The sequence below is a fragment of the Miscanthus floridulus genome, chromosome 9, assembly GCF_019320115.1.
Source record: "Miscanthus floridulus cultivar M001 chromosome 9, ASM1932011v1, whole genome shotgun sequence".
Lineage (NCBI taxonomy): Eukaryota > Viridiplantae > Streptophyta > Magnoliopsida > Poales > Poaceae > Miscanthus > Miscanthus floridulus.
Genome location: NC_089588.1, coordinates 60,800,750 through 60,813,913, shown reverse-complemented (window position 1 = coordinate 60,813,913; position 13,164 = coordinate 60,800,750). Strand labels below are relative to the sequence as shown.

Sequence of the window (13,164 nt, the reverse complement as noted above, 5' to 3'; positions counted from 1 at the left end):
GGAACGGGCGATTGCTGCCGAGCGGGGACTCGACGTAGCGAAGGTCCACCTAGCGGAGACCGACACGGTGCTTCAAAAGTCCTTGGAGACTCTAGAGACGGAGCGGAGGGCCCGGTCGGAAGCTGATCAAGAAGTGCTCATGCTCTGGAGGCAGGTGCTTGGGGTGGAGGAGTCAAACGCTCGACTGCTCGAGAAGGTGACCCAGCAAGAGGAGGGACTCTCCATCCTCGAATGCACCCGCCTTGGTATGTATCTGTTCCACCTTCGGTTGATGCCTTGGTTTTTCCTATCCTTCATGTCTGAACTTGTCGTCCTTTTTCTAGAACTGGGTGGAAAAATTGGTTTCCTGGAGCGAGAGCTGGAGACAGCCAAGGTGGCGATTTGTTGGAGCATGGAGGCTCTAGCCAAGTACCTCGAAGAGCGACATGCTCTCAAGGGGAGCTCGACCAGATTCACAACGTCACCCAGGTGGTCATTTCCAAGGTGTTCGGGTCGGCGCCGAGCACCAGTACGCCCGTCATCTAGCTGGCGGAGGTCCCAAACAAAGTTCGGGCGCTCATCTCCGATGGGATGTTCTATGGGACATCGGGGGTGCTGACCTCAATGGCGACGCACCACCCAGACCTAGACTTCGCTGCCATCTACAGAGGGTATGCCGATGGTTGGAGTGCGGAGGCAATCCATGTGCTTGGGGAGAGCTTGGTGCCAGACGCCTAGATGGTTGCCGAGCAAGTCTCCATGCAGTGGGTGATGGAGGCTCGCCGTTCGAGCATGGCTAAAGGCGTGCACTAGGAAGACGTGATCCAGCCTATGGATGGAGTGGAGACTAGGTCAAAAATGACCGTCGTCCCGCCTTCGACCGAGCCGAACGTCGTCCTGTTAGAAAGCGAGCAGTCCTTGTCCTCGTCGACCGTGCCATCAGCCGATGCCACCGGGCGGCCACAATAGAATTTATAGTAGAAACAGTCAGTATATGTAAAAGATAAGTTCATGGGGGAGCCCCTGTGTGAATAGTTTTTTGTATTCATGAATACCTCAGTTTCGTTTTGTGATGGAATCACTTTGTAAGGGGAAGCTTGTCCCATCCGTTCCTTGTTTTTACCCTAGCATAGCTTTATTTTTTTTCCTTCCTTTTTCACACCTGCTCGTTTGACCCATAGGCTGCAACCTTAAGAACCTAGGCATGGCCCACGAGGCTCAGCTGCTCGTAACCGTAGGTCGTGGCGGGGTGTGATCGGTCAGGAGTTTAAAATATAAGTTACATAGGGTAATTAAAGGAACAGACTACCCTTTTGTTTGGGTAAAAAGTATTTACTACATGATAGTCAAAAAGAGAGGTGGTATCACACCCTCGTGGACCCCCTGAGCGACCCAGGCCAAGAGTGCTCGGGCTGGGGTGCTTGTAGGAGCAAGCATTGAATGAAGGAAAATGGTAAGACCGAGCTTTAGGGGAAGAAACGACGTAACTGTTCGATGTTCCATGTGTTGGTGAGAATGATGCCGTTGTCATCCTTCAGTCGGTAGGTGCCTGGTCGGATCACCTCGGTCACCGTATAGGGTCCTTCCCATGGTGGAGAGAGTTTATGTTTCTCCTTCATTGATTGGGTTCTTCGGAGCACGAGATCACCGACCTTGAGTATCCTCCCTCTGATTTTTCTTTCATGGTACCTACGGAGAGTTTGTTGGTAGTGAGCAGAGCAGATGATGGTCATCTTGTGAGCCTCCTCGAGCAGGTCAACTATGTCCTACTGAGCCTCTATGGCTCGGTCTCAGTCAAAGGCCTTCACTCTTGGGGCGCCATGGTCGAGGTCGGAGGGCAACACCGCTTCAGCTCCATAGACCAGGAAGAAAGGTGTGAATCTTGTGGATTGGTTTGGGGTCATTCTCAGGCTCTAGAGGATTGCTGGGACCTGATGGGACAAGGGGTTGTTCCTGATCTTTTGGTGAGTGTGGATAAACTCGATTTGGGGTGGATTCGACGTTGGCTGTCCGACTACAACGACCACAAGGTTGCTGCGCCTTAGCAACAGGTACACCGGCTCCGATTGTGATGTTCTTGCCGTGCCAAGAACACCATGAACCTGCAAGCAACCGAGAACAAGCAAGAACAAGATGAACAAGCAAATAACTCACGGATTTAAGCCAAAGGCTGAATCTGAATCACAAGTTGGGGTCTTGAAACAAGCAAATCGGGTGGTCTAGTCGACACACGCGTTTACAAGGAAGAAGCAGCAGCTATCTTGCATCTAAACAAAACCCAACCTCATTCTGATGGCTGCTGGCTCTATTTATAAGGAGGAGAGCACAAGGGGGAGTGGGAAACCCTAATCTGGGCGTCCCTCAATGGGCTGTAGGTCTGTGCGTCCTTTGGCTTGCTGCGCACAGATTCTGTAGATTCTGATAGTGGGGTTGGACCCATGTGAAAGAGGACGACGCACTCTTTCCAACAAGTCAAAAACCAGCTTCATTGGATCTCGTATCAAGGAGTTATGGTACTTTTGATGGAGTGTTTCCTGCTGTCTCGAGATGAGCTGAGCGCCCCATTAATGATGATTCCCACTTGTTCGGCTGCTCCATCCTCATCATGGGGTCTAAACATGAGGCAATGGGGTCTTGACCAACATTCCTAAGAATAAGACAATCATCACCATGATTTAGTAGCATCCAATTCTGAGACGAGTTTGTATGAACAGCGAGGAACGACTTTACCTGATAATTAAGTTGTCGTGCTCGAGCTCTTGTCATCGGACCTTGTTGTGCAGCAGGTGTGGTTGTATCAATGGAAGGGGTGTCCTCATCATCCTCCCCTTCTTGCATTTGAGTCGTCCTCGACTCTAGTTCATCCTCTTCTCCCAAATATGGTTTCAAATCTGCAATGTTAAAAGTGGGGCTAACCCCAAAAGCTGCAGGTAGCTCAAGTTTGTACGCATTATCATTAATCCTTTCTAACACTTTAAAAGGACCATCGGCTCTAGGCAGCAACTTAGACTTTCGCAAATCAGGGAACCTATCTTTTCTCAAATGGAGCCAAACTAGATCACCAGGTTCAAAAATGACATGTTTCTTCCCTTTGCTACCAGCTAGTTTATACTTTGCGTTCATGCACTCTATTTTCTCTTTAGTGGTTTCATGCAATTTTAAGATCAGTTCAGCACGTTGTTTAGCATCAAAGTTCACTCGCTCCGAGGTCGGAAGAGGTAACAAATCAATAGGAGCACGTGGCACAAACCCATAAACAATCTCAAAAGGGCTTTTCTTAGTGGTAGAATGCTGTGAACGATTATAAGCAAACTCAACATGAGGCAAGCACTCTTCCCACATTTTTATGTTCTTTTTCAAAACAGCCCTAAGCAAAGTAGATAATGTTCTATTGACAACCTCAGTTTGTCCATCAGTTTGGGGATGACAAGTAGTGGAAAATAAAAGCTTAGTCCCTAGCTTAGCCCACAAAGTTCTCCAAAAATGACTAAGAAATTTTGCATCCCGATCAGAAACAATGGTGTTAGGCACACCGTGCAATCGAACAATCTCACGAAAGAACAAATCAGCAACATGTGTAGCATCATCGCTCTTATGACATGGTATGAAATGTGCCATTTTAGAAAATCTGTCCACAACAACAAACACACTATCCCTCCCCTTCTTTGTTCTAGGCAGTCCTAAAACAAAGTCCATTGAAATATCTTCCCACGGTGCACTTGGAACAGGAAGAGGCATGTATAAACCATGAGGATTAAGGTGTGACTTAGCTTTCTGGCATGTTGTGCAGCGAGCAACGAACCTCTCCACGTCTCTCCTCATCTTGGGCCAAAAGAAATGACCAGCAAGGATGTCCTCTGTCTTTTTCACACCAAAATGTCCCATGAGTCCTCCTCCATGCGCTTCCTGCAACAATAACAAACGCACAGAGCTAGCTGGAATGCATAGCTTGTTAGCTCTAAAGACAAACCCGTCGGTAAGGACGAATCTGTTCCATGTTTTCCCCTCTTGGCAATTCAGCAATACATCTTTGAAATCATTGTCATGTGCATATTGTTCCTTAATAGTTTCCAAACCAAAGATTTTAAAGTCAAGTTGTGAAAGCATGGTGTAACGTCTAGACAAAGCATCAGCAATTATATTTTCCTTCCCCTTTTTGTGTTTGATGACATAAGGAAAGGACTCGATGAATTCAACCCACTTGGCATGTCTACGGTTCAGTTTTGCTTGACTACGGATGTGTTTCAAAGATTCATGATCAGAATGTATGACAAACTCTTTGGGCCACAAATAATGCTGCCATGTTTCCAAAGTCCGAACTAGAGCAAGCAATTCCTTATCATAAGTAGAATAGTTCAAACTAGGGCCACTCAACTTTTCACTGAAATACGCCACAGGTTTCCCCTCTTGTAACAGCACACCACCCAACCCAATTCCACTAGCATCACATTCAAGCTCAAAGGTTTTGTTGAAATCAGGAAGTTGGAGTAAAGGTGCATGAGTTAACTTATCTTTGAGCGTGTTGAAAGCATCCTGTTGGGTTGCAGCCCAAGTGAAGGTTGCACCCTTCTTGGTGAGTTCATGCAGCGGGGCTGCAATGGTGCTGAAGTCCTTCACAAATCGACGGTAGAAACCAGCAAGTCCTAGAAAACTCCGCACTTGTGTGACCGTGCAGGGAACAGGCCAGCTGTGTATGGCCTCAACCTTGGCTTGATCAACCTCGATTCCCTGCGGTGTCACAACATATCCAAGAAAAGAAACTCGATCTGTGCAAAAGGTGCACTTCTCAAGATTGCCAAACAAGTGTGCATCCCGTAGAGCATTGAAAACGGCACGCAAATGATCAAGATGTTCCTCTAATGATCTACTATATATCAAGATGTCATCAAAGTATACCACCATGAATCTGCCAATAAAAGAGCGTAAAACCTCGTTCATTAATCTCATGAAAGTGCTGGGTGCATTAGTCAATCCAAAGGGCATGACAAGCCATTCATATAAACCAAACTTAGTTTTAAACGCTGTTTTCCATTCATCTCCTAGCTTCATACGAATCTGGTGGTAACCACTACGCAAATCAATTTTAGAGAACAAAATTGAGCCACTCAATTCATCAAGCATATCATCTAACCTTGGAATAGGATGACGATATCTGATTGTGATGTTGTTTATCGCTCTACAATCAACACACATGCGCCATGATCCATCCTTCTTAGGAACTAAAAGCACGGGAACGGCACAAGGGCTAAGAGACTCACGCACATAACCTTTGTTGAGCAATTCTTGTACTTGTCTCTGAATCTCTTTTGTCTCGTCCGGGTTGGTCCTATACGGCGCACGATTAGGCAAGGAAGCCCCAGGGATGAGGTCAATCTGGTGTTCAATCCCTCGAATTGGTGGCAGCCCCGGTGGTACCTCCATTGGAAAAACATCGGCATACTCCTGCAAAAGATTAGTGACAGCAGGAGGCAAAGAAATAGATGTATCTTCAAGTGAAAATAAAGTTTCTTTGCAAACCAAAGCATAGCAAACAGTAGTACTAGCATCAATCTCATCCATATCAGATTTGGTCGCAAAGTAACAAGAGCCTTTCAGCTTGATCTCATTTTTATTATGATGAACAGATTTGCTAGACTTCTTCTTATGTTTCTCAAGTTCATTAGCGACAATCTGATTTTCACTAGCAACAGCCTGATTCTTAAGTTTGCTAGCTCTAGCAAGTTCATCTCTTAGAATAGCCTCAGGGGACATGGGGTGCAACACAATCTTCTTGTCATTATGCACAAAAGAGTATTGATTTGTTTTACCAAAGTGCAAGGAATCTTTATCAAACTGCCATGGTCTACCTAACAACATAGAGCATGCTTGCATAGGCACAACATCGCAGTTAAAGGAATCATGATAAGAACCAATGGCAAACTCTACCCTTACCAATCGGGTTACCTTCACCTTGCCGCTGCTGTTAAGCCACTGAATGTAGTAAGGCTGCGGGTGTGGTTTTGTGCTCAACGAAAGCTTCTCCACCATTTCAGCACTTGCCAAGTTATTGCAGCTTCCTCCATCTATGATCACACGGCAAGAGCGTTCCTTGATCACACACTTGGTTTGAAACAAAGTGTGGCGCTGATTTTGCTCAGCCCTCTCCATTTGGGCACTTAGCACCCGCTGCACCACGAGGCTCTCATAGTGCTCAGCAGCTTCAGCCCCAATGTGCTCTTCGTCTTGTTGGAAATCATCTCCTTCATCAGCTCGCACAACCATCACATGTGTGCTTGGGCAGTCCTTGCGTACGTGGCCATATCCTTTGCAGCGTAGGCACTGAATATCCCTTGTTCTCCCCGTGGATACCACCGAGGATGAACTCTTGGCAGATGTAGCCGTTGCTCCTCTAGTTGGTTCACTTGGGCATGGTACAGAATTTGTTGTAGAGGAGCGTGGCTTGATGGTCGAGGAAGATTGTGGGGGTGCACGCGTTGACGGTGCAGCAGCATTGGAGGGTGTCCACGGGCTAGCACGACCTGCAGGAATGTTAGCCCTCATGCTAGCTCGTCGTCCCTGCACTTCTCGTTCAGCTTTACAAGCAAGGTGAAATAAACGATTGACAGAATTATATTCCTTATAAGCTAGAATATCCTGAATCTCCCGGTTCAGCCCACCCATAAATCTAGCTATGGCACCATCCTCATTTTCCTCTAGCCCGCAACGAAGCATACCCATTTGTAGCTCTTGATAGTACTCTTCTACAGATTTGGATCCTTGCCTCAATTGTTGCAACTTATGTAAAAGATCACGGGAATAATAAGAAGGAACAAATCTGGCCCGCATGACCCGTTTCAAAGCATCCCAAGTTGGTGTGTTATTTGGGTTCTTACGATGGTATTCAGACCACCAAACAGAGGCAAAGTCAGTAAACTCACTAGTTGCAGCCCTAACACGTTTGTCCTCAGGGAAATCATGGCAAGTAAATTTCTGATCAACAGCTAATTCCCAACTAAGGTACATATCAGGATTATACCTCCCATCAAAAGCAGGTATGGTGAATTTAATCTTGCCAAATGAGTCATCGGCACGTACCTCTTGCCGTGGTCGGCGAGGACCTGTCTCATGGCGGCGGCGATGTTGTTCGATGCGTCGATGACCATTCAGCTCCTCATCAAGCTCAGTGTCCGCTGCATATTCTTCTTCATCATGATCAGCAGCACTGCCCATGGTGTTGTTGTTGTTGTGATTGCGTCGTTCGAAACCATCACAGCGATTCTGTTCCATCCTCTCCAATCGCTCCAAGACACCTACAAGAGATGTATTAACAGACCCAAGAGTGCCTTCCAAGGAAGCCAACTTGGTGTTGGTCTCAATCTGAGCCGTCTCCAATTGACCAAGGCGCTCATTGGTGACACGAACATCCTCATCAAGGTGTTCAGCATGGAGCCTCACTTTGCGTTCAAAGTGTTGCAGCAAGGCTTTTGATCGAGGTGATTGTGGAGGGGTCCTTTCACCTTCTCCTGCCATGGTTAGTATGTAGCAAGGGAATCACAAGAAAATATGTCCTACCAACTAACTGAATTAGGTGGCAACAATTTTCATTCTCTCAGCATGTGCAACCGAGTTCTTACAAGTCCTTACCTTGCTATGCAGATGGTGTTGGCGACGACAAGAACAACACAAGTAGTAGCAAGTAGAACCCTGTGACGTTGTAGATAATTTGTGGAGCTGTAGGTGGCTTAAAAAATCAAGGTACAGCTGGAACCACGTTAGTCAATGCAAGTTGAATAAGTGTTCAAAGATAGTACCGTGCTGGTCCTAGGCTAACCCGTGCTAGAGACGCGAGCCTAGACACAAATGTTGTCACCGGACAGTAGCAAACAATGGAAATGATGAGAGTAAATAGCATCAACTTAACCCTTCTTTTTTCTTTCTTTCTTTCTTTCCTCCTTTTCCGTTCTTTTTCTTTTCTATTTTCTTTTTCTTTTCTTTTCTTTTCTTTTCGACAAGTAGCACAAACTGAACTTTTGCAATATGATTATAACAAGAATGCAGCAAGTAGCATAGACTTTCTTTTACTAGGGATAAGGATTGCAACAAGTAGTACAAATATGCAATTTGACTCTCTTATTTTCAGAACTGAGTGTACTCAGATTTGCACCAAAACGACAGGTGCATAAGGTAGTGTTTGTGTAGGCGCGGCTGAAGGTGATGGTGGTGAGGGTTTCAGCGAAAAGATCGAGAAAGCAGCGGTGCTTTTGCTGCTGGTTGTGGTGGTATTGGTGGAGATTGCAGCGGCTGAAGTGGGGGGAAAGGCAACAACAGATTGTGTGGTGACTGAAACGTGACAAGAACTCGAAACTCTAAAGGATTAGAACCTAAGAACCAGCACTTGACACCACGATGTAAACCACAAACTCAACAAGCAAAGAACTAAGCAGATCAGCAAGGCTCAAACTTGTGTTTGGAATTTCAGTTCTATCCTATTTTTATATTTCTGGACTATAGGTAAAGTAATGAACGGTAAATCACTCACCAAAGAACCTTGCTCTGATTACCACATGATGGGACAAGGGGTTGTTCCTGATCTTTTGGTGAGTGTGGATAAACTCGATTTGGGGTGGATTCGACGTTGGCTGTCCGACTACAACGACCACAAGGTTGCTGCGCCTTAGCAACAGGTACACCGGCTCCGATTGTGATGTTCTTGCCGTGCCAAGAACACCATGAACCTGCAAGCAACCGAGAACAAGCAAGAACAAGATGAACAAGCAAATAACTCACGGATTTAAGCCAAAGGCTGAATCTGAATCACAAGTTGGGGTCTTGAAACAAGCAAATCGGGTGGTCTAGTCGACACACGCGTTTACAAGGAAGAAGCAGCAGCTATCTTGCATCTAAACAAAACCCAACCTCATTCTGATGGCTGCTGGCTCTATTTATAAGGAGGAGAGCACAAGGGGGAGTGGGAAACCCTAATCTGGGCGTCCCTCAATGGGCTGTAGGTCTGTGCGTCCTTTGGCTTGCTGCGCACAGATTCTGTAGATTCTGATAGTGGGGTTGGACCCATGTGAAAGAGGACGACGCACTCTTTCCAACAAGTCAAAAACCAGCTTCATTGGATCTCGTATCAAGGAGTTATGGTACTTTTGATGGAGTGTTTCCTGCTGTCTCGAGATGAGCTGAGCGCCCCATTAATGATGATTCCCACTTGTTCGGCTGCTCCATCCTCATCATGGGGTCTAAACATGAGGCAATGGGGTCTTGACCAACATTCCTAAGAATAAGACAATCATCACCATGATTTAGTAGCATCCAATTCTGAGACGAGTTTGTATGAACAGCGAGGAACGACTTTACCTGATAATTAAGTTGTCGTGCTCGAGCTCTTGTCATCGGACCTTGTTGTGCAGCAGGTGTGGTTGTATCAATGGAAGGGGTGTCCTCATCAGGACCTTTGCAACCCATCACCCAGCATACTTATTGAGTTGGTCAAAGATGCATGGCTTAAGTCCCTGGAGGACCATGCCATTGGCCCGTTCGACCTGACCGTTAGTATGTGGATGTCCAATCGAGGCCCAGTTGATCCTAATGTTGTATCCCTCACATAAGTCCAGGAACTTCTTCCTAGTGAAGTTAGTTTTGTGGTCAATGATGATAGAGTTAGGAACACCAAAACGATAGATGATGTCAAGGAAGAATTTGACCGCCTCTTCTGAGCAAATGTTGGTGATGGGCTTTGCCTCTATCCACTTGGTGAATTTGTCCACCGCTATGAGTAGGTGGGTAAAGCCACCCAGGCCCTTTTTGAGGGGTCCTACCATGTCGAGGCCCCAGACCATGAATGGCCAGGTGATGGGGATGGTTTGAAGCTCCTGTGCCGGCAAGTGAGTTTGTCGAGCATAGAACTGGCAACCCTCACACTTGCAGATGACCTCCTCTGCATCTCGCAGCGCAGTGGGCTAGTAAAAACCTTGGCGAAAGGCTTTTCTGATCAGCGACCTTGGGGCCACGTGGTGTCTACAGATTGCGGCATGGACCTTGAGGAGGAGCTGTTTCCCTTGGTCGGTAGGGAAGCACTTCATGAGTACTCCCGATGGACTTTGCTTGTAAAGTTTGTTACTGAATGTGACAAATGTCTTGGTGCATTGAGCAATTCATCATGCTTCAGTCCTTTCTAGTGGGAGAAACTCCTTGAGGAGGAAGGCGAGTAGTGGTGCTCTCCTGTCAGTTTGCTCGAGTGCTACTACAGCGATGTCGGCGGGCGACGTCGTCATGGAGGCATTGAGGTCGGAGCCCCCGAGTGCTTGGTTGGTGTCGGAGCGTGTCTGGATTGGACCTTCCAGGATATGGGCAAACGGCTCATGAAGGGAGTTGATGAAGACCCCATCTGGAGACAGAACCCGCCTGACAACCAATTTTGCGCGAAAATCGGCTCCATCATTGTCCTTTTGGGGGACACGATGTAGTTTGATCCCCTAGAATTTGTCCTCGAGCTTGCGCATCTCCTGGCAGTATGCTGTCATGAGGGGCTTGTTCAAGAGGACTCCTTCATGACTTGGTCGATGACCAACTTTGAGTCGCTGCGGACGTACAACCACGTAGCACCGAGCTTGATGGCGATGCGCAGTCCATTGATGAGGGCCTTGTATTCCGCAGCATTGTTTGAGGCCAAAAAGTGGAGACGGATCATGTAGCGAAGCCTGCCCCCATCTAGGGAGATCAAAACCACTCTAGCCCCCGAGCCGGGCGCCATCACCGACCCGTTGAAGTACATCGTCCAGTACTCATGGGTGACGTCTGGGGTCAGGAGCTGGACCTCTGTCCATTCAGCAAGAAAATCCACAAGCGCCTAAGACTTAATAGCAGTGCAGGGGATATACCTGATGTCATGGCCCATTAGCTCGAGTGCCCACTTGGAGATCCGCCCCACGACGTCACGGTTGCGGATGATGTCTCCTAGTGGGAATGAAGTGACAACCATGACTTTATGGTCGGTGAAGTAGTGCAGGAGCTTCCTGGTCGCCATCAGCACAGCATATAGAAGTTTCTGCACCTAGGGGTACCGAACCTTGGCATTGGTAAGTACCTCCCCGATGAAGTATATGGGTCATTGGACCTTCAGGTGGTGTCCTGGCTCCTCCCTTTAGATGACTCGGGCGGCGCTCACGACGTGGTTGCTTGCCATGACATAGAGGAGGAGGGGTTCTCCCCATTCGGGAGCGACAAGGATTGGGGCCGATGTTAGTGATGTTTTGAGGCTTTCCAAAGCCTACTGTGCTTCCTCAGTCCAAACGAACGAGTCTATCTTTTTGAGAAGCTTGTAGAGAGGCATCCCCCGCTCACCTAGCCAGGAGATGAACCAGCTCAGGGTGGCCAAATAGCCTGTGAGCCTTTGTACGCCCTTGACATTGCGAATAGGGCCCATGTTGGAGATGGCCGTGATTTTTTTGGGGTTGGCCTCGATACCACGTTCGGACACAATGTAGCTAAGCAACTTCCCCTTTGGAACCCCAAAAACACATTTTTTGGGATTCAATTTGATGTTGAACCTTCGGAGGTTCGCGAATGTTGCGGCCAAGTTTGTGATCAGGTCGCAAGCTTGAGCCGTATTGACCACTATGTCATCAACATAGACTGCAATTATTGGTTTTGGCCGCTCGACTTGGTCAGACTGGTCGAGCAGGTCGATTTGGTCGGTGAAGCATTGTTGCATGCACCGTTGATAGGTGGTGCCAGCGTTCTTCAAACCAAAAGGCATGGTTACGTAGCAGTACAAACCATACGGGGTGATGAATGAAGTTGCGAGCTGGTCGGACTCTTTCATCGTGATCTGGTGGTAGCCTGAGTAGGCATCTAGAAAGGATAGGATTTCACATCCTGAGGTGGAGTCGACTATCTGGTCTATGTGTGGCAAAGGAAATGGTCCTTCGGACACGCCTTGTTGAGGCCAGTATAATCAACGCACATTCTCCATTTCCCAGTCTTATTTTTAACAAGAATAGGATTAGCAAGCCAGTCGGAGTGGTATACCTCCTTGATGAACCCAGCTGCCAGGAGTTTGGCGATCTCCTCGCCTATGGCCCTGCGCCTCTCATCGTCAAAGCGACGCAATCGTTGCTCGGTGGGCTTTGAGCCCAGGATGACGCGTAATGCATGCTCGACGACCTCCCATGGTATGCTTGGCATGTCAGAAGGTTTCCATGCGAAGACATCGCGATTGGCACATAGAAAGTCGGTGAGCTCACATTCCTATTTGTCCAAGACCTTGGCCCTGATCCGCACCATTTTGGTTAGGTCGGTGGGGTCGATCCCCACCGCCTTAGTTTCCTCGAGTGGGTGGAAGGCAGTCGAGGAGGTTGGCTCATTGCAGTACGGGAATGCTGCAGTCGATGAACTTCTGAGCTGAGGGAGCTCAGCTGAGTTGATGACTGTAGTGGTGAGCTCGTAATGCTCGCGGTCGCACGTGTAGGAGTGCAAAAAGGTGCTACCCATAGTGATGATGCCGTTCGGTCCTGGCATCTTCAACTTGAGGTAGGTGTAGTTGGGCATCGCCATGAACTTGGCGTAGTATGGCCGTCCCAAGATGGCGTGGTAGGACCCTGGGAAGTCCACCACCTTGAAGGTGAGGACCTCCGAGCGGAAGTTGGCTCGGTCGCCAAACATGATGGGCAGGTTGATCTACCCGAGTGGGTATGCCTGTGTCCCTGGGATCACGCCATGGAAGGGAGAGCTCACTGGGCGGAGCTCCGATCGGGGGATGCGCATGGCTTTGAGGGTGTCGGTGTAGAGAATGTTGTGGTCGCTGCCTCTATCCATCAGCACCTTGGTGAGGCACTTCTTGTGGACAATGGGGTCGACGACGAGCAGGTAGCAACCCAGTCTGGCGACGTGGGAAGGATTGTCTCTCTGATCGAAGGTGATCGGAGATTCTGACCATCTAAGAAAAGAGGGGACGGCCGTTTCAGCGACGCATGCCTCTTTGTAGCGCACCTTGTGCTGGCGTTTGGAGTAGATGGCATCGGATCCCCCAAAGATCATGAGGCATTCCTCGGGGTCGGGAAAACCATCATCATCCTTGCCTGTCGTGCCTCCTTTCTTGCCCGCTGCCTCCTTGCCCTTTTCTTCCTTCGGTCCATCGGCCTACCGTAGAAAGCGCTTGAGGAGTTCACAGTCCTTGTAGAGGTGCTTGATGGGGTAGGC

The 13,164-nt window shown here is 48.1% G+C and overlaps 1 protein-coding gene across 1 annotated transcript; it reads right to left on the bottom strand.

Annotated features, from left to right (window-relative positions):
* Positions 1–788: 788 nt before the first annotated feature.
* Positions 789–7,584, bottom strand: LOC136480003 (uncharacterized). The gene is made up of 4 exons (XM_066477690.1): positions 5,923–7,584; positions 5,242–5,421; positions 3,116–4,707; positions 789–1,002 (listed from the first exon to the last, which is right to left on the bottom strand). Exons 1-4 carry the CDS (start codon positions 7,486–7,488, stop codon positions 789–791), a joined length of 3,552 nt encoding a protein of 1,183 aa, XP_066333787.1. The 5' UTR covers positions 7,489–7,584.
* Between the last annotated feature and the right edge of the window lie 5,580 nt (positions 7,585–13,164).

Excerpts from the sequence above, each read along its gene's own strand:
- LOC136480003 (XM_066477690.1), bottom strand. The coding sequence starts at position 7,488 with ATGGCAGGAGAAGGTGAAAGGACCCCTCCACAATCACCTCGATCAAAA. Across the intron at positions 5,422-5,922 it reads ACAGCAGCGGCAAGGTGAAG|GAGTATGCCGATGTTTTTCC; the intron begins GTAACCCGATTG and ends AATCTTTTGCAG. Across the intron at positions 1,003-3,115 it reads TTGCATGAAACCACTAAAGA|GGGCTCCCCCATGAACTTAT; the intron begins GAAAATAGAGTG and ends CTATTCACACAG.